This window comes from Microcebus murinus, chromosome 20 (assembly GCF_040939455.1).
Source record: "Microcebus murinus isolate Inina chromosome 20, M.murinus_Inina_mat1.0, whole genome shotgun sequence".
In the NCBI taxonomy this organism is placed as follows: domain Eukaryota; kingdom Metazoa; phylum Chordata; class Mammalia; order Primates; family Cheirogaleidae; genus Microcebus; species Microcebus murinus.
Genome location: NC_134123.1, coordinates 23,111,500 through 23,137,281, shown reverse-complemented (window position 1 = coordinate 23,137,281; position 25,782 = coordinate 23,111,500). Strand labels below are relative to the sequence as shown.

Below are 25,782 nucleotides of genomic sequence, written 5' to 3'. Positions count from 1 at the left end.
GGTTGGTCACTCCAAATGAACACAGTTTCTCATTCTGATCCATATCAGCAAAATCAGAATCCTTGTGTCCACCCTCTGGTGTATCACCCACAGACTGTTTAACTAATACTCCCAACACATGCTTCTTATTTAGAATCGGTTTTAAAAGTGTGGGTCTTTGGTAGCACATAACTTCATTACTTACCGGTCTGGCAAATGAAATAATATTTCCGTGAGCACTTGTCCTTTTTAGATGAGATCCCTCTCAAGTCTTCGGACAGGTAGGTGCAGCCAGAGGGCTTTGGCGGATGGGCTGGGGCTGCGACATCTGTTGAGAGGAGACCAGATCCAGGTGAGCTTCATACTTAAAAGTCAGACATTAAAAAATATATATGCAAACCAAGTATGGCTGGCTTCCCATAAATGAAAATTTAGGATTTCTGCCCACATATTATAGATTATTTTATCATAGGTGTTCTTTACCATAAGGCTTAGTATTAACTTACCTATGTAATGTGTTCATGGAGATCATGAGTATATAATGCCTTGGAAGTTTTTTTTCTAAAACTTGCAAGATTATGGCACATAACTTTGAAACTACTACGTAAGAGAAAATAGGTCGATAGTCGTTCCCCTAGTTTTTACATTAGGAAACTTGGAGCCCAGAATAGCAAAGAGATGTTTACTAGGGGAGGGAAAAAAAAGACCATAAAAAAATGTCCCTCTTTATAACCTAGCACAATTTTTAGTGAAATGTTAGGTAAGTTAACTTTAGATAGGCTCTGAGAAAAATCTCATCACCTTTGTTACAGACAAATCGAAGTCGGTAGCACACAAAAATATTTAATGGAAGGATGGTAATGAAGTAAAGTGATTGATTTTTCTGCATACAAAGGCAGAAAGATCAAAATTGTTTTCTTTCTCCTGTTCCAAAATAAAATGTGAGGGAGGTTCCTTCCTAAACACTGACCCAGAGCCTTACCTGGGTGGTTTTCCTCACGATGCTTACTTGCTTTAAAGTTTTCCCTAATCCACCACTTCTTTCCTTCGTCCAAAATGTGCGAGAGGAAACCCTCAACTCCCTTGTTCCAAGTATGAGCAAGTTGTCCTTGGTGGGCACGACAGTAATTTTCTGCTTCCTCAAAGCTACAGTTAAATCTGTTAAACTGATAACAAAGATTTTTCTTTCTCTCAGGTAGCTCCGGACTATCTAGTTCACTTCCTAGAATGATACTTGTCCTGATGTATAACCAAACCCAGGTTCTTCCTCTGAACAACATGTTCCCTGTGAACTGTGAGCAAGACAAAGTGTGGAGGTTCAGCAGCTGCCTGGCCCTTTAAATATATATCTACATCTTAGTGGGTTTGTCTTATGAGTATTATTCTTTTATGAATTGGGAACAATTTACCAAGCAGACAAAAGGTTTTGTTCTGTTTTGTGGATTCAGGTGCAGTTCTTATATGTTGAAAGCGAACTGCAGAGATCAACAAAGCAATGAGCCTTTATTGCTGGGCATCACCATCTGTGTCTACACAACCGGCTATGCCTTTAGCAAATACAGATCTACCATGAAGCTAAGTTTAAGCTGTTAGAGGGTAGAGGATAATGAATATCTAAATCAATTTTTAGCGTTGCTAAAAAAATGGATAACATACTTTTATTAAAAAAACAAACAAATAAAACCATTCTTACAGACCTCTAGGATTTTTTGGAAATAAATTTTATTGTGTATATTTTAGGAATACAAAATGTTATGGGATATAGATAGTAAGAAGGTTACTATAGTATACGAAATTAACATGTCCATTATTTAACCCAGTTACCCATATTTTTGTGTGTGGCAAGAGCATTTAAAATCTCATTTAGCATGAATCTCATACACAGCACATTTTTATCACCCTATAGTCCTCATGTTGTACATTAGATCTGTAGACTCATTCACCCTACCTATCTGCTACCCCTAGGACTGATTTAAATTACTATTTTTTAAATTCATGCAAACCAAACTAGGCATAAACGCTATCCTAAAGCTCACACACAATCATAAAAACCAAAGAATAAATATTGAATGGAAGAATGAATACAGATTAAATACAAACAAAACCGGAAACCAAGGAAATTCACATTTGCTGCACTAAATAGCAGATAAACATGGTTGTGGTTCATGACTATACAGGTTCCTTTGAATGTGGCATTCCCACTACTCTATTCTATGGGGAAGATTCAATTCTCTCACCATTTTTCTTTGACTGAAAAACTTTTGTTCATACAGCAGGTCATTTGGAATCTATCTCTTGCTCATCCACCATTTATATACCACAGCTCATTCTTTCTTGGTGCCAAACATTGATCATAAATGCAAACAAATGTGAGTCCTGAAATTGCTTGGCAGATTTCAGGATTAAGCTGGTTACCCAAATGGTCTAAATGATGCTTATGTTACTTTAAAAAAATCACTATAGAAGTGGCCAAAGTTAAAAATTTTCTGAAGCACAGACTCCAAGAATACATCCTTTGAGTTCAAAAACAATGCAGCAATCAAATGAAAGATAAATATAGCATCTTTCAAAAAGATGCTATACTTTGCTATAGCAAAAAGATGCTATCAAAAAGATCCCTACTTTCAAAAAGTCTAAGTTTGCATTGCCTGGTGGAGTAGGAAAAAAAAGTCTAAGTAGGGAAGAAGAGACACAATAATTGTGATTAATAAAGACAATGAACGTGCCAGCAGAGAGGGACAACTTAACTGTTATGAAGGTTAAGATTAGGAAGAAATTATTTCCAGCAAGTGAACTGAATATATAAGGATGGTCATATTTAGACAGATGAAAAGCACTCTTGTCAGAAGAGTCAATGTCAGTAAATTCAGAGGTGGGAAAGTGGAAAGTATTTATAGAGAGAATGAAATAATTCCACACGTACACACATGAATAGGGGTTACTTGGTGGGACAGCAGTGAAAACCCTGGCCAGAAAATGAGATGAGAATGTTTCATACACCAGGATAGAGAGCTTGCAGTCCATCTGGAAGGTTTCTGAGCAGAGCACTCCGTCCTTACTAAGACTGTGTTACAATGGAATCATTTGAGTGCAGGATGCTTTTGTTTTCAAAGTTCACGAAGTCTCAATTTCCAAACAGCTTCATAGACAGACATATGTTTCAAGCGTTTTTAAGTGACCCTTGATGTTGAGGAAATCTCTGAGTCACCTCAGGTATTATACACAGCCCCATAATCTCTTTCAACACTTTCCATGGTACTTGACATATACTCTCTCAATACATGCTTTATTGGGGCTGGTGGGGCAAAAACAAAACCAAAATAAAAAAAAACATGCTTTACTGGTTAGGCACAGTGGCTCACGCCTGTAATCCTGGCACTCTGGGAGGCCATGCTGGGAGCATCTCTTGAGCTCAGGAGTTCAGGACCAATCTGAGCAAGAGCAAGACTTTGTTCCTACAAAAAATAGAAAAATTAGCCCTGCATGGTGGTCCACTGCATGTAGTCCCAGCTACTCAGGAGGCTAAGGTAGGAGGATCACTTGACCCCAGGAGTCTGAGGTTGCAGGGAGCTATGATGGGGTCGCTGTACTCTAATCAGGGCAACAGAGCTAGACGGTGTCTCAAAAGAAACAAAAGCTTTATCTAGAACACAGCACTCTTATCACTAAAAGGTTTAGTTTAAATGATGCAAAGTGTCCAGTCTGGTCAACATAGTGAGACCCCATCTCTTTAAAAAAAAAAAAAAAAGCTTAGGACTGAAGAACCAACATATCAACATATAGTCCTTTGTCTAGCATGAGTAATAATTTGTTAATTAAATTATGCTGAATCAACTTATTTCAGTAAAGTATAAAAGACAGGTTGATAAGCATAATTTTTAGTCTGATAAATATTTTCAGTTATTTCCATTGTATATAGACCATGAGACACCTAGCATGTGAATTATTGGTGTAGACTATCTCTAAGTCCCAGTGAGTCTATGAATTTATTCCAATTTGGTACCTTCCTGCAATTGATGAAGTTGAAAAATGGCTTGAGTTAGATACATCCTCCCTCTTTTGTTCTAATTTCTACTATGACAATACTCCAACTATTTTAGCTGATGGAAGGAACACAACTGGCTGAAAGTGACAGGTGTAGAGCTTCCCACAGTAAGTTTGATATGATTAATACCAAGGCTACAGAAGTTCTTCAACAGTCAGGACATTGTTAAGAGATTTTAAAGTTCTAGATTGGGACACAATTGCTCTAGTGGATTGTAAAGTGACAACACTAGGTCAGCACAAATCCCAGTAATATCCTACACTCAAGCAGAGCCGCCCACCCAGGGTGTTGATTAGAAACTGTTTTACAAAACAGCTTCCAGGCTGGGCAGAGTGGCTCACACCTGTAATCCTAGCACTCAGAAAGGCCGAGGCAGCGTATCTCTCAAGGTCAGGAGTTCAAAACTAGCCTGAGCGAGAGCGAGACCGGACTGTACTAAAAATAGAAAGAAATTAATTGGCCAACTAAAAATACATAGAAAAAATTAGCTGGGCATGTGGCCCATGCCTGTAGTCCCAGCTACTTGGGAGGCTGAGGCAGAAGGATTGCTTGAGCCCAGGTGTTTGAGGTTGCTGTGAGCTAGGCTGACGCCACGGCACTCACTCTAGCCTGGACAACAGAGTGAGACTCTGTCTCAAAAAAAACCCAACAAAACAAAACACGCAAAAAATCCAGCTTCCACACCTATTACACCAGAATGCCAAGGCACAACTAGGGCCACCTTAGCCAGCAGGGACAGGGCCAAGGGCCCATGACATTTTCAGGGGCTAAAGAAAACATCAGTATTTCTTTTAAAATCGAAAGACAAACTCCTAAGCAGAAGGAAAATGTGTAGATTAACATATTCTTTACATCAACACAGCAGTGAAATCTGCTTTTTAAATTGACAAAGACTACGTATTTATGGTATAAGACACGCTGTTTTCATGTATGTATACACCGCAAGCTACAGTTCACAGGAAGTGGCCACCAAAGTCACAACGCGCCCGCGGCACGAAGACAACCGTGTGGGGCCGTGTCTTCGCCTGGACAGGCAGCCGGGGTGGGGGGTGACAGCCTCTCCGGCAGGCCGGGGTGGGAAGCCCCCTGGGTTCGGCGCTAACTCTTCCGGGACCTCAGAGGAGGGCACTCGGCACTCCAGGGGCTTCTAGGAAGGTTTTCCTTCCTCCTGGAGCTTCGGCTCCTCAGGGACTCTCTGACTCGGCGGCGCGGGACTGCAGAGGACGCGGCCGCACAGCAACACTTCACCACAGACACCGAAAGACGCGCGCGGGCGGGCTGGCGGAAGAGGCGCGGCCGCCGCGACTGCGCACGCGCGCGCGCGTCCAATCAGGACTTCGGGGTGGAGCGCGGCCTCCCCCGCCACCGAGGCGCTCACCCCACCCTTCTGCGCAGCGATTGGTGGGTTGGCGACCCCACTCGGAGGGGGAGGCGGGGCGCCCCATCTCCTCCAGTGGAAGCGAGGCAGGGGTGGCCCCAGTGGCGGGAAGGAGCATGGCGTGGCGACATCTGAAAGTGAGTCCCGCAAGTGAGGCTTGCGGCGAGAGTCCGGGCGGGGACTGGGGTGAGATGGGGACAGGAGGCGGCGCCGAGCGCGAGGGCCCCTTCGGGAGCTTTGCGTGTCTCTGGAGGCACCTGCCGATGCTCGTGTACTCGCACGTGTCCTCGGCCAGGTGTGTGCGGACAGCAGGTGGCCAGAGGCTGACGCGTCGGTGCCTGCCGGCCTGGCACAGGGGCGCTTAGCGAACACGACCGCCTAGCGTGTGTGCAGGGGCCAAGGCAGAATGAAAATAGACCAAGACATGGTCCCAATCCTTCTAGATAAAGTTTTGTTAGGGCGCAAGCTCAATGCGAGTTCTTAGTTGAATCTCCAGGATCTGGAATGTACTAAGTGCTCAAATATTGTTGATTGACATCAGGGGCGTTCCTGCAGTCTCCAGGGCTACAGTGAATACTTGATCTGCAGTACATCAGCTTTGAGGGATCCTTAAAAGTAAATCTGATTATGTCACTTCTTGGTTTAGGGAACAATACATAAGTATTGTGGCCAAGACTTTCACCTATTTCTCCTGCCTCATCTTAATTATTGCTTTCTCTCACTCCTTAGTTCTAAACAAACTTTCTCCCCTTCTCATTCTCTTCTGTCACTCAGGGACAGAATGTCCTCCCCTTACTGCCTCCTAGTTAACTCCTATTTATCCTTTCAATAAACTACTTTATAAAATCCTTTATAAAAGCTATATGTTGTTTCATCAAAGAAGCTTTTTCTTACCTTAGATTAGGTTGGGTCCTTATACTTACAAATACCTTATACTTTCTTTCCTTCTTAGCAACATATTTGCATGATCATTGATTTCTGTCTCTTCATGCGATTGCACCTTCCATAAGGGCAGGGACTAGATCTGTTTTGTCCACCTTTGAGTGCACAATCAGTATGTGATCAAAGATTGAACTAATGAATGATTTAGTATCTGGCAGCATGAGAGAAAAGCATTGTGAACTGCTTGTGAGCTAGGATAGTGGTTCTCAATCCCACAGGACTTGGAGCTTGTTTTTTATATTTTGTAAACTTCCCATCATGCAGAAAAGGAACGTGTAAAATCTACATATAATTTTTAAAAGCCAACATAATGGTCTTAAATGTAAAGGATAAATTAACTTAGAATAAGATTTCATTATGTGATAGTCGGGTGCTTAAACCTCTAGAGGTGTGAGCGCTACAGGTGTGTTGTATCGTCAGACACCCCAGGCAAACACTTACCAATGCTGATGGGCTTTTCTGAAATGGTGCACAGTTGTTGGTAATGTTCTGTGCCAAACCGTACAGTTGTCCTTCTATTTACAAGGTAATTATACTGCATATGAAAACCATGTGCATAGTTGGTGTTTATGTAGTGAAATATAGTTTGCCTCAAGTCTCAGATAACATGAACAGATAATTTTTTTTTTACCCACATGAAGTCAGGATGTTCAAGAGTCATACAAGATGTGAGACAATTCGTGTGTCAGTCTCAAGCAAACAAGGATGTCTGACTTTACTGATTCCTGCCCACAGAAGTCTATTAGCATTGCCTAATGAGGCTAACTAGTAGAAAAAAAAATGCATGCCCCTAGCGGGCAGGCTGGTCTGCCGTCCTCAGTGAAGTCTTCAAGGCCAGAGGAGTGTGTAAGTGTAGCTACAGCTTCTGACTGTAGAGGCCAGTGTCAGCAGAAGGCTAGGGACATCGCTTCATGTGACCTGTGAGTACAAAGGACTCAAGGACGCAGCAGCCTGGCCCCTGGTGAGGGGTGGAGCCCTAAAAGGCTTTTTTCTCCCCCTACCCCCAGAAGCGGGCCCAGGACGCTTTGGTCATCCTGGGGGGTGGAGGACTTGTCTTCGCTTCCTACCTGACAGCCACGGGGGATGAGCATTTCTACACCCAACACTTGATGCCAGCTCTGCAGAGGCTGCTGGACCCAGAGTCAGCCCACAGGCTGGCCGTTCAGTGCACCTCCCTGGGACTCCTTCCTCGAACCTCATTTCAGGACTCTGACATGCTGGTAGGTATCTTGGAACACCCTATGCATTAACTGCAACGGTGAAGCTGGGAGTAACATTTCTCAGCTGGGACTGATCCTTTTTAAAACCAGAGCCTCAAGTTAGCAGTGGGAATTAGAGTTCAAGATGAGCAATATTTGTTATATGTAACATATTATAACATTACATCACAAGGATTATTATATATTACTTACAGGACTTATGTTAGGCAGCACTCTTGTTTGAGCTTCACAACTACTCTTGGGGCGTCTTTCTCACCTCCTGCTTCCAGGATCAGATAGCGCTTACCCTGGGCGCCCTTTAGCTGCTCCTCTTAAAGGTCGCCAGAGCCCAGCAATCCATTCTGCCCAGCGGAGCACCTCCTCCCTCTGGCTCCCACGAGAGTCTGTGCGAGTTGTTGGGGCTTCTTACGAGCCCGGCGGAGGAGGGGCACAGCTGAAGCTGACTTTTATTAAGCCGATTAAAGGGTTTTGTTGTTTGACACTCCTGGTTTCAGAGTAGCACTGTCAAGGGCCTGACGCCAGTGAGCCACTCTCTCCCACCAAGGACAGTAGACGAGAAGGTACGAATCGTAACGATAGTTGGAAAAGACAGTGCCCGTCTCCTGTTTAAGCCATGGTAGAAACACTGTTTTTCTCCCCAGGCTCGATGATAACAGAGCCTCACGGTTTTCAAACTCTAGCAGACATCACAATCACCTGGAGAGCTGTGCTAAAAATAGGTTCTCTCAGCACTCCCTCCCCTGCCTTGGGGGCGCCTGGCAATCCCATGTTTAACAAGCTTCCCAGGTGAGCCAGGGACCACACTTTGAGAAACACTGGGCTAGCCTTATGTACCTCTGACTTTTGTCATCGTCTTCCCAGGAAGTGAGAGTTCTGGGCCATAAATTCCGAAATCCAGTAGGAATTGCGGCAGGATTTGACAAACACGGGGAAGCTGTGGATGGACTTTATAAGATGGGCTTTGGATTTGTTGAGATTGGAAGTGTGACTCCAAAACCTCAGGAAGGAAACCCCAGACCCAGAGTCTTCCGCCTCCCTGAGGACCAAGCCGTCATTAACAGGTGGGCGACAGACCCCGAGTTAAAAGAGCATGCCTCTTTCCAGCTGGGCTCTTGGCTTTTTTCTCTCATAGGACATGGACATTGTTCTGTCACTTGGAATATTCAGGAACCCTTCTGAGCATCTAGAGTATGCCAGACATCTGTCCTCACACCGGCCCTGGAAAGCAGGTGTCATTATTTCTGTTTAACAGGTGCATACACTGAGTCTCGGAGAGCTAAATAACTTAGCTGCAGTCATAGAGGTTAAAAAGCAGGAGAGTGTGGGTGTGGCTTAGGCTTATTGGACTTGAGAGTTTTGCTCCGTCCACCTGTTTCTCCAGTGCCCTCACTCAACTCTGCAAGCCCCATGTGCAATTCAAAATATTCTAGTGACATTAAGACAGTAAAAGGGCCGGGCACACACCTGGTCCCACACTCATGTTCCAGTTGCCAGCAAGGCTGGGAAAGAGTCATTAGCTTCTTCCCCTGTATGGGGGGGGGTTCCACTGGAGGCAGGGTAGGGGAATGGCCACTAGGTCAGCCACCCATAGTGGGGCTGGGGGTCCAGGGATTAAAAACAAAGACGATGCCCCTGCCTGTGGGGGGTGTTTGGTGACAGGGTGATAGAGAGGTATGACGTGTCGCTTGTTCCTCAAGAAGATTATAACCGGGATGGGAACTTAAACATACACACATACATACATATCCTGAGCCAGGGGGAGGACAGGTGCGAAGCCCTCTGTGAGAGCCAAGGGCCTGGGGGAGCCTCTGCAGGTGGGAGCTCTGTGCAGGAGGAGACGGAGCACTGGATCTGGCCGGGAAGAGGAGCGATTTCGTAGGCAGAGGGCACGGGGAAGTGGAGCGGCATGGGCTCCAGGAGGACGCGGGTGGAGCCCAGGCGGGAGGTGCAAAGCTTCGGTTATTATCAGAGCGTGGCGAGGCTCGGCTGGGGGACCAGTGGGTGCGTAAGGAGTGGACGCGGGATCCAGCAGGTCTGGGGCAGCTACTGCTGCCGAGTCTGGACTGTTGCCAATGCTCGTTGGCTGACCGGCTTATTTGTGAATTTTAATCTTTCCCTTTGTACGACATGGTGTTCTGGCAAGTTCTCTAGAAATCCCAGGCAGTTTAAGAACTGACTCTGGGCCGGGTGCCTATAATCCTAGCACTCTGGGAGGCTGAGGCGGATGGATTGCTTGAGATCAGGAGTTCGAAACCAGCCTGAGCAAAAGCAAGACCCTGTCTCTACTATAAATAGAAAGAAATTAATTGGCCAACTAATATATATAGAAAAAATAATATATTTTATAATAAATAAAATAATATATTTATATTATAATATAATATTTTTATATAAAAATTAATATATATAGAAAAAAATTAGCCGGGCATGGTGGTGCATGCCTGTAGTCCCAGCTACTTGGGAGGCTGAGGCAGAAGGATCGCTTGAGCCCAGGACTTTGAGGTTGCTGTGAGCTAGGCTGACGCCACGGCACTCGCTCTAGCCTGGGCAATGAAGCCAGGCTCTGTCTCAAAAAAAAAAAAAAAAAGAACTGACTCTGATTGTTTTTCATTTCTGTTTTGAAAAGTCATAAGCTTCCAGTGGAAATGGCCACGGAGCTCTCTGTCCACATCCTTTACCGTCTAACCGTGCCCTCCCCGTCTGCTTGTGTGCTGCAGATACGGATTTAACAGCCAGGGGCTCTCAGCGGTGGAACACAGGTTACGGGCCAGACAGCAGAAGCAGGCCAAGCTCACGGAAGGTAAAGCGGACTTGCATTAGAGCGGCTCTTTTCATTCATTAGGAGGAACCGTGGGAGAAACACTGGCAACATTCCCAGTGAAATGAACATGATTGAGCGATAGAAAAAACCACTAAGGAACTCGGGGCTCCTCCCGTAGGGGAATTTTCCTGGTTCTACCCCAGGCTCCAAGATTTTAACTCAATTTCACAATTTAGCAAAGACTCACTTTGTTTCTGCCTCATTCTGTAACCTGTGTTATATCATAACTAGGGAAGGCTGGAAGTAAGCAAAGCAAAGTGGCTCGACTATGATCTTGTGGGTGGTTAGGGTGTGAACAGGACATCGTCCTATGGTCCACTCTGTTGTCCTTTTGTTCATTGTGCAAATAATGTATATTAGTTATATAAAGTTAGTAAATACAGAGAAGCATAAAGAGGAAAAAGTAATTCATACCCCTTCCCACTCGGGGATAACTAATATTAGCATTTGGGAAAATATTCTTCATGACTTACTTTGGAAACAAGAAGCATTTTCGAAGGCTGCCTCTGGAAAGGCTGATGTTTACTCTCTGCGGGTCCCTGCTCTGCTGTAGCTCAGGATTCACTGAGTGCTCATAGCCCTGGGTGTCCTCTGGGATTGTGCAGGGCTGTGGCTCAGTGGGGATCATTTTCTTCCTTGGGTCCCTCCGAAACTCCTTCCAGGAGGTTGAAGTCTCAACCTGGTTGAGATTGGTAGCATGATGTCCTGGTAGCATGATGAGGAAACCCATGGATAGCAGATTCATTTCAGGAAGTGAGGTGGAAAGGTCTGGGGCATCAGGCAATGTCAGATTTGGAGAGTGTTTTTTCTTCACAATTACACATTGTTTGCTGGAGCATCCCTGGAGATTAAAGTCACCCCACGTATATTGATTCCTGTCTACCCTGAGTCTTATTAAATTTATGGGGCCTACCTTTGGATCACTAGTATTTTCACTCCTAATTTCTCCATTTTCCATTACATTTTTAAAAGTAAAAAAGGCAAAATGCGGTGGAACATCCCTGGAGCTGCCCAAGACTGCTGTACAGTGCTCTTTGGGAAGCAGACAGGGCCAGAACGGGGCTGGGCCTCGGAGGGGGGACCTATGTGGCCGTTCGAGGGCTGTCTGGTCGAAGATGGCCTCGGAATGTTGCCCAGGAAGTGGTGTGGGGTCAAAATTGTGACCAGCGATATTTACAGATGGGCTGCCGCTGGGAATCAACCTGGGGAAGAACAAGACTTCGGCGGATGCGGCGGCGGACTACGCGGAGGGCGTCCGCGTGTTGGGCCCCCTGGCCGACTACCTGGTGGTGAACGTGTCCAGCCCCAACACGGCCGGGCTGCGGTGCCTTCAGGGAAAGGCCGAGCTTCGCTGCCTGCTGACCAAGGTGGGCAGTGACACTGCCTCGCCCATCTGCCCGCTCCCATTTACTCTCCAGGGTGAAGCTGCAGGGTCACCTCTGGGAAGCTGTCCTTGACACCTGGACCAGTGGCCTGCTTGCCACACCCTCCGACCTTCTACCATAACCCTGATTATGTGCCATAGTTATCAACTGTTCTGTTGTCTGTCCCTGCTGTTAAACCATATGCCCGTGACAGCAGGGACCATGTCTCTCTCATTTATCACTGTGTCCCTAGCACCTAACACAGTGAATGAATTGAATGACTTCCCACCACCTAGTACTTGGTGCAGTATTTCTTGATTATTTTTTAGGAACTAAAGTCTAAAGACCCTGTAAGATATTAGCCAATGCCAGTGGGTTTTGCTTGGTTCAAAAGAATTGAATCGAATCCATCTCCATGGGGTCCCCCACGTAACTGAGGGCCGGTTTCCTAAAAAGGGAAAATTGCTCATGCTTAAGTTTGATAACTTGCGTGAAAACCCACTGACCTGCAACCGTAGGTCCCAGTTGCACTGCTGAGGTGTGGTCTCGGGGTTCCCATCTCTGGCCATTTGTCACCCCAGGTGCTGCAGGAGAGGGAGGCCTTGCAGGGAGCACGAAAGCCGGCTGTGCTGGTGAAGATTGCCCCTGACCTCACGGCTCAGGACAAGGAGGACATTGCTAGCATCGTGAGAGAGGTTAGCGTCGGGGCCTGGGCTGGGGGGGACCTCTCACTGTCTGATGAGGCCATTTGGCCAGCTGGGATAGCCCAGAACGGCAGCCTTTGTGATTTCCTCTCTGACACTGAAGGCTGGTTTGGTGTCTGTCACGGCGTCATTCATCCTGTAGTAAGAGGTGAATGTTTCTGGCCGGGCGCGGTGGCTCACGCCTGTAATCCTAGCTCTCTGGGAGGCCGAGGCGGGCGGATTGCTCAAGGTCAGGAGTTTGAAACCAGCCTGAGCAAGAGCGAGACCCCGTCTCTACTATAAATAGAAAGAAATTAATTGGCCAACTAATATATAAGAAAAAATGAGCTGGGCATGGTGGCGCATGCCTGTAGTCCCAGCTACTCGGGAGGCTGAGGCAGTAGGATTGCTTGAGCCCAGGAGTTTGAGGTTGCTGTGAGCTAGGCTGACGCCATGGCACTCACTCTAGCCAGGGCAACAAAGTGAGACTCTGTCTCAAAAAAAAAAAAAAAAAAAAAAGAAGTGAATGTTTCAATAAATGTTTGAATGAGCCTTTTTCTCATGCCTCTCCCTTCCACTCTTTCCTCATCTCCTTCCAGCAAGGGCTTTAACACTCGTGCTTGTAGCCTTGGCCAGTCTCAGTTGGGACCAGCGTATTCTCTGTCTCATTCTCTGCAATCTTTCTGAATACCAGGTCTCTGTGGCTAGGACAGTCGCAGGAACACAGACTGAGCCCAGCAGGTATAGGTAAAAATCTTGGTTCCACTACTTCCTAACTGAGGCCTCAGACAAGACACTATATTATTTATTTATTTATTGAGACAGGGTCTTGCTCTGCTGCCTGGGCTGGAGTGCAGTGGCATCATCATAGCTCAGTGTAACCTCAAATTCGTGGGCTCAAGAGATCCTCCTGCCTCAGCCTCTTGAGTAGCTGGGACTACAGGCATGTGCCACAGTCAAGGCCCTATAAAGTGGGTTGTTCCAAGGATTAAGCTCTGTCCTAGTGCAACGATACGGGTGGCCAGTATGTGCTGGCTGGTGTTGTCACATTGTGGCTCATTCAGACACTTGTTCAAGAAAAGGATAGTGAGGTCTGTGGCAGCTCTCACCTCCGGGGGCCATGGGTGCGGGCACCTGCCCCGGCTGCTGCCTCAGAGCTCCAAAGAAGCTTCTCTGAGTCCTTCAGTGCCACAACTCAAGGACTGTTCTCCGTCTCACACTGCAGTTGGGCGTCGATGGATTGATTGTCACGAACACCACAGTGAGCCGCCCCGCCAGCCTGCAGGGTACCCTGTGCTCTGAAGTGGGAGGGCTGAGCGGGAAGCCCCTCCGGGATTTATCAACGCAAACCATCCGGGAGATGTACGCGCTTACCCAAGGCAAGGATTCGGTGTCTTGGGACCTGTGTGTGGGCTGGGTTCCTGGGCTGTCACTGGAATCACTGTTCCCTAATCCGCCGTGTTGGGGGGCGGCGGCTGCAGGGCTGAAGCCAAACCGGGGTCCTGGTTCTTGCACCCTTCCTGACCGTGTAGCCATGTCCTTCTCTGCAGGCAGAGTCCCCATCATTGGAGTGGGCGGGGTCGGCAGCGGGCAGGACGCGCTGGAGAAGATCCGGGCGGGGGCCTCGCTGGTGCAGCTGTACACGGCGCTCACCTACCAGGGCCCGCCCGTGGTCGGCAGAGTCAAGCGGGAGCTGGAGGCCCTTCTGAAGTGAGTGGGGCCGAGTGTGGCTGGAATGGGAGTCAGGAGACGTTAACTCCACCTGCTCCCATCATGGGGATGCTATTCATCTATTTATTGCTCATCCAGAAAGGATTTGAGGGGCGCACTCTGAGTGCAGGGAAAATTACTCTGTGCTACTCCTTAGATGGAGGACAAACAGTGCCAGGGGGACTTGGAATGACCCCACAGCAGTGGTGTTTCCAAGGCAGAGTCGTCCATTTCTCTGAGGGAGAGGAGCTCGGGGAGTCCCGGCAGCATTCCCTCTAATTAAGTGGCATTGCTCAACGTCAGGGAGCTGTCTGTACTCAAAATCGATTCCCGTCCCATTCTGAAGAGCTGGGTAGAGATGTCTCTTGGTCCCTGGGTGATGGCCGTGTCGAGGGCGTGCCGTGTGCCTGGCTGGGACGGTGCGTTCGGGGGTGAACGTGGGCTTCCTGCAAGAGCAGGGCCCGTTCTTTCCTGTTTGCTGACATTGCTTTTTCTTGCTCCTTTTCCAGAGAACAGGGTTTTTGCAGAGTCACAGATGCCATTGGAGCAGATCATCGGAGGTGAGGACACTGTCTGTCGGGAAGCCTGATCTGGAACCTTCCCACAAACTCGGGCGAGCCTTTGTGGCTGGATGGTGAGAGGACAGACTCTGTCCCCAGCCACGTGCCCTGAACCGTGGCCTGGCCTCACTGTAAAAGCCAATCGTGGGGTCACCAGAATCAACAGGAGGCTGCCTTCAGTCCCTCGGTCAGGCCATAGACTGCGTCTGTGATGCTTTCTAGGTTGAAATCCTGGGATCCTTCAGTACTGCGAGGACATTGGATACATGGGGGGAAAAGTCATGGAAAAAATAAAGCCATCTGGAACCCAGATTTAAACCCCAGCCCTTTCTGGAGGGCGAGAGGCTCTCTCCAGATGCGGCAGGTCCTCTCAGGCCTCTGCTCCCTGCGTCTTCAATGGGCTTCCTGGGAACTTGAGTGTCTTTCATTTGATCTTTATTTATATTTGTTTTATGTTTTAATTTTAAAAATATTTCAAGTACAGACAACAGTTGCAAGATTAGTACAGTGAACTTTCACATACCCTTCATTTTGTATCACCAATTAACATTTTTCACATTTTCTTTCTCTCATATATAAAGCATAAATTATATGTAGTTAAAATTTGTATTATTTATTATTACTGAAGCATTTGAGGCAAGTTGCAATTGTCACGACCCGTTACCCTCAAGTGCTTCAGTGTGTATCTCCTAAGCACACTGACGTTTTTATGTTATCACTGGCATGTGTTCTCATCAGTTCCAACAGCATAGAACAGCATATAACTCTGGAAGTGAACGTTCCTGCTCTCCCCAATCCCACTCTCCCCAGTGACTGCTGTTTGGTGTCCACTCTCCCAGACTTTTTCCCATGCATAAAAACACTCATTTTGTACCCACATGGATATGTGTATTTTTTGTAGACCTATTTGTACGTGGAACGTGTAACATCACACCACAGACATGACTCCGCAGTTTACTTCACTGCTGTCATGTGGACGTAGTTGATGTTGGTTCCTGTCAACCTGCCTCATTCTCTTAGTGCAATATGTTTAGCCATTCTCCTGTTGATGCTCACTTGGATAACTTCCTGGGTTTTCCTGTCACGAACAGTGCCTCGGTGACCACTCTTGTGTATTACCGCTCTTGTGTATTTGTGCCTTCGTTCGGGTATTACGCAGAGCACAGCCTGAACCGGGGGTCTTCAAACTTTATAAACGGGGCCAGTTCACTGTCCCTCAGACCGCTGGAGGGCCAGACTATAGTTTTAGAAAAACTATGAACAAATTCCTATGTACACTGCACATGTCTTATTTTGAAGTAAAAAAAACAAACGGGCAAAAACACCGTCGTGTGGCCCTCAGGCCGTAGGTTGAGGACGCCTGGGCTGAACAGTATGGTAGCAGGGCTGGTGGGTTGGTGTGTGTGACATTTAGACAGAACTGAAGTGCCCTGAGAGCTTTTACAGCTGCCCGTTTCCCACCGTGGAGCCAGCAACAGTGGGGACGTCGCTGGCTTCTCTGGCTGTGCCCACGTAAAGCTACTGTGAAGTCCCTGAAGAAAGAGCCACCGTGGTAGCAGTTAATGTCCACTGAGTGCTGACTATGGGCTGGACATTGTGCCAAGGGCTGGACGTCCCCTCCTTACACGTGAGGCATGGGGCCGAGAGGCGACAGGCTGTCCGGTCACAAGCTGTCCGGCGTGGCTGTGGCCACACACTGCATTGTGTGGAGTGGCTCTGCCGTGGGTCACACCGTGGCTGTTTGAATAGCTGGTTCTGGGCCTTCTCTGCTGCTCCATGTTCACTCCCTGCTCAAGGAAAAGCGACACACCGGAGGCGAGATGGGAATGGGCAAAAGGAGAAGGAAGAGAAGCCTGGTGCTGGCCAGTCCCCTGCACAGTCCCTGTCCTCACTGCTGCCACACACTCTGCACACGCTGCTTGTTCTGTCTGGGCTTTGACACCCTGTGAGCCACCGGCTCTCGCTGCCCCACGCGACAGGACCAGGTCCGCTTTTGCTCTGCCCACCGAGCAGCAGGACTGAACTCTTCAGGGAAAGGGAGGAGGTGGGAAAGGGGAAGAGTTGCCTTTTGGAAGGTTCTCGCCTGGAGACTGATGTTCTGTCCCAGCAAGCTCTAACAGGCCGCCATGCCTTCTTGAGCACCAGGGCAAGGAGTTGTCTCGCATGTGAGGCCGGGCGGTGTGAGGAGCACCGACTTTTCTTAATGCTAGAGGCCACTCTCGGAGCCCAGAGCAGCTCGCAACGCTGGGGACGAGGGAGGAGCACCAGGCTGGTCATGCTGGAGTGTCCCTCCGGGCCTAGGATGGCGAGCGGGATGGTGCACAGGATTCCAAATACAATTTCCGTCGCTTGCTCTTGTGTTTTTTGTGGTGCGCGTGATTGGCATCATTTGCCAATTTCACGTTAGTTACATATAAGCAGTTAGTTAAATTGTGCTCTATGGCTCTTTTTGCATATCATTTCTAACAGCCCTTTGGTTTTCCACAGCATAAATACATCCACGTTGCTCATGGGTAAACATGTAAGCCGTTCTCAGTTTTCACATCTCAGACGGCGCTGCGGTGACTCTCTGGGTGTATGTGTCTTTGTGCTCCCGTGCAGACTCTCTTCAGAACAGATGCCCGGAAGTGGTATTGCTGGGGCAAAGGTTATATGCACTTAACGTGTTGATAGTTATTGCCAAATTAGAGAGGGTCGTCCCAATTTATCCTTTCTCTCTGACTTTGGAAAAGAGGGCCCCTTTCCTCTTATGTTGCTCCACGTGAGAATTTTCAAGAGCTGATCTGGAATAAGCTGTTCTTCCTTTTCCACGTTCCCATTGGTAAGAGCTTGCATTATGGCTCTTCATTGGTAGAAAAAGATAAAAGGAACTGAAGGTTTGGCAAGTTTCTTTGGGCTGTAGCCAAATGATTGCCATATCCATTTCTCTCTCTCTCTGTGTGTGTGTGTGTATAAGCTTGAAATCGGACTCAAGGCAGGACAACAGAAGGGGCATAGTTTCCGCTGGGTTCACCCTTTCCCACTTGTCTCAGGTGACCCTGCCCGCCTTTCCTCCCACGTGTGGGGCTGTAGTGGGCTCAGCTCTGCATCAGAAAGGGCTGGAGTTCTTCGTGCTACAGTTTCCTCCAAAGGGGTAGGCACAGCAAGTCACACACACTTGGTGTTTTCAGAGAATCCATTTCCCTGCTGACTTTCTGATAGGCTGCTTCTGGGTCAGTTTCTGTAGCCAATACTTTTTTGTTCAGCTATCTACGAAGACCTAACAAGGAAAGCATCCATGAGAATGGTGGTCTCTGGCTCACACCTGTAATCCTAGCACTCTGGAAGGCCGAAGCGGGAGGATCGTTTGAGCTCAGGAGTTTGAGACCAGCCTGAGCAAGAGCGAGACCCTGTCTCTACTAAAAATAGAAAGAAATTAATTGGCCAACTAAAAATATACATAGAAAAAATTAGCTGGGCATGGTGGCGCATACCTCTAGACCTAGCTACTCAGGAAGCTGAGGCAGGAGGATCGCCTGAACCCAGGAGTTTGAGGTTGCTGTGAGCTAGGTTGACGCCAGGGCACTCCAGCCACAGGCAACAAAGTGAGACTCTGTCTCAAAAAAAAAAAAAGTGGAGGTCTCAAGGACAAGCGTGAAACTGAGAAGCAGAGTGGCGACGACTTGCTCAGTTCCACCTTGGAGGTCAAGGGTGTAACTAGGCTAGCTCAGTAGGTTCCTGGCGGTGCTGACTCAGTGCTTCTTGGCAGGAAAATCAAGTTTGCAGGATACTAAGGTTCACCTGTTTTTGCTTTCAGCGGCAGCTAGGGGGCGCAGGCTCCAACTGGAAGAGGGGACCCTGCTCTCTGGCCCCAGCTGGTGTGCTACCCAGGAGGGCCAGCCAGCTTCTAACTTGATAAGAGAAGGCAGAAATCTGCATGTTTTATGTGATATCTCCAATTTTTTCAACATGAGCTAATGTTGTGCCAGTCCATTAAAACTGGTTTGTGGCCAGTGTGAATTAGGGCTTCCAATTTAAATCCACATGGTTAACAAAAGACCGTGAGATTTGTGAACGGAGAACTTTATTTTCTGAAAGCAATCTGCATGTTGGGGAGATGCAGCTTTTGGTGCAAAATGAAAGTGCCCACCTAGGAGGGGCCGGTAAGTAGGAGATTATAAAGGCAAAACCACAGGGCAGGGGAGGGGACCGGGGCAGTGAGGAATAATTCCTCCAAAGGTGGAATTGAGAGTTTTGATGGGATGAACTTTAAGCCCCCAAATCACCAGTTTAAGTGGCTGGTTTCCGGTGGTCTATTGGTGGTCAGTCGGGGAATTGCCAGCTGTAGTTGTGTTCAAGAACTGTTCTTTGACTTGGTTGCAGAAAAACAGGTTTTGCAACACTTTCCAAGGACGCAGAGAGTGTGACCGCTCAGTCACCCTGTGTGGCCTCTTGGTTCGGCTTTTAACTTCTGAGCCACAAGAGTCCATCTCTCTCTCTCTTTCTTTTTAATATGGACCGCTTCGCGAATTTGCGTGTCATCCTTGCGCAGGGGCCATGCTAATCTCTGTATCGTTCCAATTTTAGTATATGTGCTGCCGAAGCAAGCACAGGAGTCCATCTAATCTGTCCGCTGGGGGAATAATTTGACATTTCATCTTTTGGTCAAAGCCTGCTGTAGGCGGTGTTGGTGAGCAACTTGTGCTATGTCTCATTCTGACACTCTGTCTCTCAGCACAGCTATCCCAGGCTGCTGCTGCTTTTGAGCCTCAGGGTAAGAAGTTATCTTGCTCCTTACATTGCCAGGGTGGTGTGGCTACCTGCCCCACGTCCATCTAGTTGCTCTAGTCCTCGGTGGGACTTATGTGGCTAAGAAACTATGGCCAATTGAACAACTCAGACCAAGCAGGGCGACAAGGCAGGCAGCTTTTAGATTTTTATCAATGTCCCTCACTGATGTTCCGTGGTATAGGTTGAGTCTATGGATAAGACTCAGAAGTGTTGTGCAATATAGGTTGGAGAACTGGTAAGACATTCATTAAAGCAGACAAGAACAATTTTTTAAAAGACAGTTGCCCAGGCTAGAGTGCAATGGCATGATTATAGCTCAAGGTAGCCTCAAACTTCTGGACTGAAGTGATCCTCCTGCTTCAGCTTCCCAAGTAGCTGGGACTGCAGGTGTGTGCCGCCACACCTGACTAATTTTTAAATTTTTTAGAGACAGGGTCTCAAACTTGTAGGCTCAAGTGATTCTCCTGCCCTCAGCCTGCTGAGAAGCTGGGACTACAGGCATAAGCCACCATGCCCAGCTGGACAGAACAGTTTTTAGGAGTAGCCGGGGCTTAGGCCTAACATGAGAAGGATTTAAGAAAATAATTGTGGATGACCAAAAAAATGTAGAGTAGTCATGGTCAAAGATGCAATTGCCAAGGAAATGTGGTTATTTCTGTGATATACAATAATTTAACATGATAACCATAATTATGACTGGTAACATATGCCAAGATTGAAATTTGAGAATATCATACCATTTTGGGACACATATTAGTAATACATTTATATAAATAAAACTCAAAGTTAAACACCAACTTTAAAGTTTTTAATTTTTTTTCTTCTATAAGAGATGGCTAGCACTTTAAAAAAATTTGACAGTGCTTCCTGTATGATTTTAATATACCAAACAAGCCCAGTATGTCTCTATTGGACTTCTTGGGTTCTTGTTATGTCCAACTTAGTCCAGGTCAAAAAAATTTGGTTTTAGAACTTGAAATTTAATTTTGGGAAGTCTGTCAAATATCAAAAGATTTAAAATGCTTGATCAAAAAATAGGATTGTCGGTCTCTATAAAATAACATCAAAGTGACAAAAGATTTCTGAGGCACAAAACATAAGAAATTACCTTGATGAAACACACAGTGGAGTCTGTTTCCTAGGCTGGTTACCTAAAAGGCAAAGAAAAACCTTTTATCATTTTTTTTTTATTCAAGAGCAGATGAATGCTTCAAGAAAACCTTGTTGTTCTGAAACGGGCCCAGACTCTGGCCTTGCATCAGTGTGGCTTGATATTAATGTTCACTGTTTGGAAAAAGTTACAAATAATTTTCTTTTAATTTTAGCCAAAAAAATTTTGATCACACACAAAATTTCTTTCACAAGATTAGTCTTCTGCAAACCTACAACGTGTTTAAACCTTCAATTTTGTCCTATACATTTGTTTTTTTAATATTCTCTCTTAGGACAAAAATTGACTTTTCTTTCTCTTTGTCATTTTGACCACACAAAGTTCTTTCTCATGTAAAAGAAAAAAAATTTCTCTCTTTTAAACTTTCTTTATATTAAAAAACAAATCTTTCTTTACATGGTCTATATATAGGATTGTTTCTCTCATATCTAGTAGTTTTAATTATATATATTAACCATAATTCTAACTCTTAGTGATGCCAATTTCCAGTGAAGAACTTCGGAAGTACGTAATTTTGAACTGTTTTATATCTGCATTTGTAGGTGAAAACCATTTTATAATTTTGGGTATGATTGGTTTCTTCAACTTTTTTGTTTTTTAACAGATCTAAATATATTTAGCTTGTCTTTTCTTTTTTTTTTTTTTTTTTTTGAGACAGAGTCTTGCTTTGTTGCCCAGTCTAGAGTTAGTGCCATGGCATTAGCCTACCTCACAGCAACCTCAAACTCCTGGGCTCAAGCAATCCTCCTGCCTCAGCCTCCCGAGTAGCTGGGACTATAGGCATGTGCCACCAGGCCCGGCTAATTTTTTCTATATCTATTAGTTGGCCAATTAATTTCTTTCTATTTATAGTAGAGATGGAGTCTCGCTCTTGCTCAGGCTGGTTTCGAACTCCTGATCTTGAGCAAACCACCCGCCTCAGCCTCCCAGAGTGCTAGGATTACAGGTGTGAGCCACCGCGCCCGGCCTATTTAGCTTTTCTATACCATGTAAACATGACTCAGATACTCCAAGCTTATCTAATTATTTAACATAGCATGACTTTAAGATTTTAAATTACTGAAAAGAATTTTGAAACTATGACACAGATACCTTTCCTAAGTCTTTTTCAGTTGTCTCGGGCCTCAGGTACCCATGTGGCAACCAAGGGCAGGGCTTGTCTGGGTCTTGAATTTGCATCCAGGCTTAGATGGAGCTCAGGGTGGAGGATGAAGTTGTGAAGACAGTGCCTGAAGGGTCCAATGCTGGGCCTGGGAGGAGGGGGCCATATTGCGCTTGGCTTGGCTTTGCAGCTGGTGGTCCAGGTGCTGGGGACATGTCCTCAGCCCTCACCATGGCCACCTGTCCAGACCAGGAGGCTCACTGCAGCCCAAACTCTCCCGAGAACTTGGCATCTTCGGATCAAAAAACGTGTTGATCAGAACGGCAAACTGACCGGTCTGCGGGGCCAGCTTGAAAAAGTGGCTTCTAGGAGTGTCAGGCCCTTGTCCTACCCTATGGTACCCCTTTTGATGACAGCACCACGGAAAGACAAAGACAAAAGACTATTTCTGGGAGGAAAAGAGATCAAACAATATGACTATTCATACTAAAAAGCACCAAAAAGCACACCAGAGTTGCTGCACCCAAGACTTAGACACACAAATCCTTTTCTCCCGTTAATCAAGATTTTGTGGAGGAGATAAACAGTGATTTTCACCGTCCACTCCACTGGCTTTCACAGAAAAAGAGGCCAGGAGCCTGACTGAGTGTCCTCACAACATGGTATCTGGCTTCTCCCAGAGGGAGTGATCCAAGGTACAGGGCTTTTTCTGACCTGTGAAGGTCACAAACTGTAACTTAAGCCACATTCATTCTATGTGTTAGAACAGAATTGCAGTTGCAATTGCAGAATTGTAGAACAGTTTTAGTAAAACAAACAAAAACAAAAGGAAGCCCAGTTAAATTTGAATTTCAGGGCAGTGGTTCACGTCTGTAATCCTAGCACTCTGGGAGGCCAAGGCGGGCAGATCGATCAAGGTCAGAAGTTAGAAACCAGCCTGAGTAAGAGCAAGACCCTGTCTCTACTAAAAATAATAGAAATTAATTAGCCACCTAAAAATATATAGAAAAAGTTAGCCGGGCATGGTGGCGCATGCCTGTAGTCCCAGCTATTCGGGAGGCTGAGGTAGGAGGACTGCTCGTGCCCAGGAGTTTGAGGTTGCTGTGAGCTAGGCTGATGCCACAGCACTCTAGCCCAACAGAGTGAGACTGTCTCAAAATAAAACTTTTTTGAATTTCAGATAAACCATGAATAAACTTGTAGTATAGTATAAGTCTATCCCATGCAATATTTGCGACATACCTATACTAAAACTTATTTGTTGTTTATCTTAAACCCTAATTGGGCATCATATATTTTATCTGACACCCCTGTATTAGAAAAAAGTCACTTAGTCCAGCCCACTGCTTAAGGGGAGGAGAATTAGTTTCTACCTTTGGAGGGAGGAATGTCAAAGAATTTGAGGAGATATTTTAAACCAACATAGCAGGATTTTGGGAAAGCTCATTTGGTCCTGGTATCTGTGGCTCATTGCACGAGAGCCTAATAGGATGAAGCAGGGACAAATGAGGTCATCTTCCGAAAAATCTTGTACATTTATAGCAAATCATGCACAATATCTTATTTGAGCATCAGACAGCCTACTGCGAGGTAGGTGAGGTGGGGATTACGCTCTCCATTTTACAGGTGTGGAAACTGAGGCTGAGTGCCCGTTCCAAGGTGCTGTGGGCAGAAATGGTGGAGTGGGAGACAAATTCTCCTAGTCTCAAGTCTAGCATTTGTCCTCTGTCCATCCTGTCCTGATACACTGCCGATGCCTCCACTACATGAGCCGTCGTTTTCTACCTTCTGCTGTGTTGTTCTCTCAAACAGGTGATGGGACTTGTGGATCCTCGCTGCTGCTGCATCTGGGTTACAGAGGCGGATGCCTGGAGATGCTGAGGCCCGGGGGCAGTCTTCTCTCCCTGCGCCCACGAGCTCTGAGATCCATCCCGCCTGGGACCGTGGGGCTTCAACCCCCTCCTCGCAGACCGTTGGCACCGGCTGGCTCCGGAGTGCTGACGGGAGAATCATTCCTTTTCACCTGGAGGCAGACCAGAGAATTACTGTCCCCAAATTTGTATTATGAGAAATTTTAGACATACAGAAAAACTGAAAGAAAAATATTAATATAATAAATATCCATACTCCTTCCACCTAGATTCAGCAATTCTTACTAGCTTTTTCACGTTTGCGCTGTCAATCTTTTGTACCTAGTTATATACTGTATTTTGATTCACTCCTAAGCACTTCAAAGCCTGCGTCACCTCAATATAAGTACATACTCCTATGTAACCATGATTCCATAACCACACCTAAGAAATTAACCATTCTAATAGCTAACACTGAGTTCACATTTAAACTTCTCCTATTGTCCCCCAAACTATCTTCCATAACCAATCGAGGCTCACTCATATGTCTCTTTAGGTTCTTTTTTTTTTTTTTTTTGAGACAGAGTCTCACTTTGTTGTCCAGGCTAGAGTGAGTGCCGTGGCGTCAGCCTAGCTCACAGCAACCTCAAACTCCTGGGCTCGAGTGATCCTTCTGCCTCAGCCTCCCGAGTAGCTGGGACTACAGGCATGCGCCACCATGCCCGGCTAATTTTTTTTCTATATATATCAGTTGGCCAATTAATTTCTTTCTGTTTATAGTAGAGACGGGGTCTCGCTCTTGCTCAGGCTGGTTTTGAACTCCTGACCTTGAGCAATCCGCCCGCCTCGGCCTCCCAAGAGCTAGGATTACAGGCGTGAGCCACAGCGCCCGGCCTTCTTTAGGTTCTTTTAATCAAGAATCTGATGATATCTGGTCAGTTATCTTGTAGACACAGTTCTATGTTCTGGTTTCCCAGAATAAAGACTACATTTCCTTACACCTTAGAACTGTTGGCTGAAAAAAAAAAAAAAAAAGAAAAACAATGAGAAAATAATAATAAAAATTAAAAAACAAAGACAAATAAAGACTACATTTCCTGAACTCCATTATAGTTGGATGTGGTCATATCCAATTCTATTCAATGAGATATATGTGAAAGTGTTATGTGAAATTTCTGGGAAGTTTCTTCTGCTGCTTGGAACATGAGTATAATGGCTGGAACTCTGGCAGCCACCTTAGACCTGAGGATCAGGGATCATAGAGGTAAAAGCTGGAAAGAGCTTCATGGAACAGCAAATACCAGCTCTGTCTGCCTATTTCCTCCTTCTTTTACATGAGAAAATAAAAGCTTGTGTGCTTAGGTCACTGTTTTTTTTTTTTGAGACAGAGTCTCACTCTGTTGCCTGGGTGAGTGCCATGGCATCAGCCTAGCTCACAGCAACCTCAAACTCCTGGATTGCTCAAGCAATCCTCCTGCCTCAGCCTCCTGAGTAAACTGGGACTACAGGCACGCACCACCACGCCTGGCTAGTTTTTTCTATTTTTAGTAGAGATGGGGGTCTTGCTCAGGCTAGTCTCGAACTCCTTACCTCAAGCAATCCTCCTGCCTCAGCCTCCCACAGTGCTAGGATTACAGGTGTGAGCCACCACGCCAGGCCTTAAGTCACTATTAATTGGGATTTTCTCTCATACTTAGCCAGATTTAATCCCAGCTAATAAAGAAGCCATTTTGAGGCCCACTATAATCTTGCATTTGCCTGGAAGACATGTCATCTGCTTTCCACTTGGCTGAGACCCGTTTCAGGGTTTCTCTTTCCACCAGGTGCAGATCTCCGGTGCCAGCATACCATGAGAACGTTCTCAGACTATAATGTTTCCCACCCTCCGGTCTTGGCCTCTCATCATGTTGAATGAGTCTTGGCAGCAAGGGAAAAATTCTGTAAGAACCTTGCGGTTAGACATGTGGGAAATGAAGTCAGAGTGGCTTGTCACGTGTGAGGGGACCGGGCAGTGTGCAGGAGCAGAGAGGGAATGACCTGGAACTTGTGAAACACCCGGGCAGCAGCACAAGGCCGAGGCTGCCACGGGCAGGGCCTTCGGGAGAGGAGACGCAGATTTGCACTCCTTGCGTTCCTGCCAGCCAAGGAGACGTTCCCTGAGCGCCGAAGGCTCCATTTGGAAAGTGT

General features: G+C 46.4%; 2 protein-coding genes, 1 long non-coding RNA gene and 1 other non-coding gene across 4 annotated transcripts in view; 2 read left to right on the top strand and 2 right to left on the bottom strand.

Moving 5' to 3' along the window:
• PKD1L3 (polycystin 1 like 3, transient receptor potential channel interacting) overlaps positions 1-5,469 on the bottom strand; it is a 62,449-nt gene extending 56,980 nt beyond the window's left edge. The window contains exons 1-2 of the mRNA XM_075995579.1: positions 5,280-5,469; positions 185-307 (exon numbers count right to left, since the gene is read on the bottom strand). Of these exons, the coding sequence (XP_075851694.1) occupies positions 185-307; positions 5,280-5,469 (313 nt within the window). The remainder of the gene's footprint in view (positions 1-184; positions 308-5,279) is intronic.
• Positions 5,438-15,581, top strand: DHODH (dihydroorotate dehydrogenase (quinone)). Its single transcript, XM_020282467.2, has 9 exons — positions 5,438-5,539; positions 7,352-7,564; positions 8,426-8,625; positions 10,282-10,364; positions 11,565-11,752; positions 12,331-12,444; positions 13,658-13,811; positions 13,983-14,142; positions 14,652-15,581. Exons 1-9 carry the CDS (start codon positions 5,519-5,521, stop codon positions 14,704-14,706), a joined length of 1,188 nt encoding a protein of 395 aa, XP_020138056.2. The 5' UTR covers positions 5,438-5,518; the 3' UTR covers positions 14,707-15,581.
• Positions 15,582-18,181: 2,600 nt separating this feature from the next.
• LOC142862616 (uncharacterized) lies at positions 18,182-23,884 on the top strand. Its single transcript, XR_012913695.1, has 2 exons — positions 18,182-18,844; positions 23,558-23,884. It is a non-coding gene; the product is annotated as an uncharacterized LOC142862616 (long non-coding RNA).
• On the bottom strand, positions 19,189-19,292 carry LOC142862989 (U6 spliceosomal RNA). Its single transcript, XR_012913880.1, has one exon. It is a non-coding gene; the product is annotated as a U6 spliceosomal RNA (small nuclear RNA).
• Positions 23,885-25,782: the final 1,898 nt, after the last annotated feature.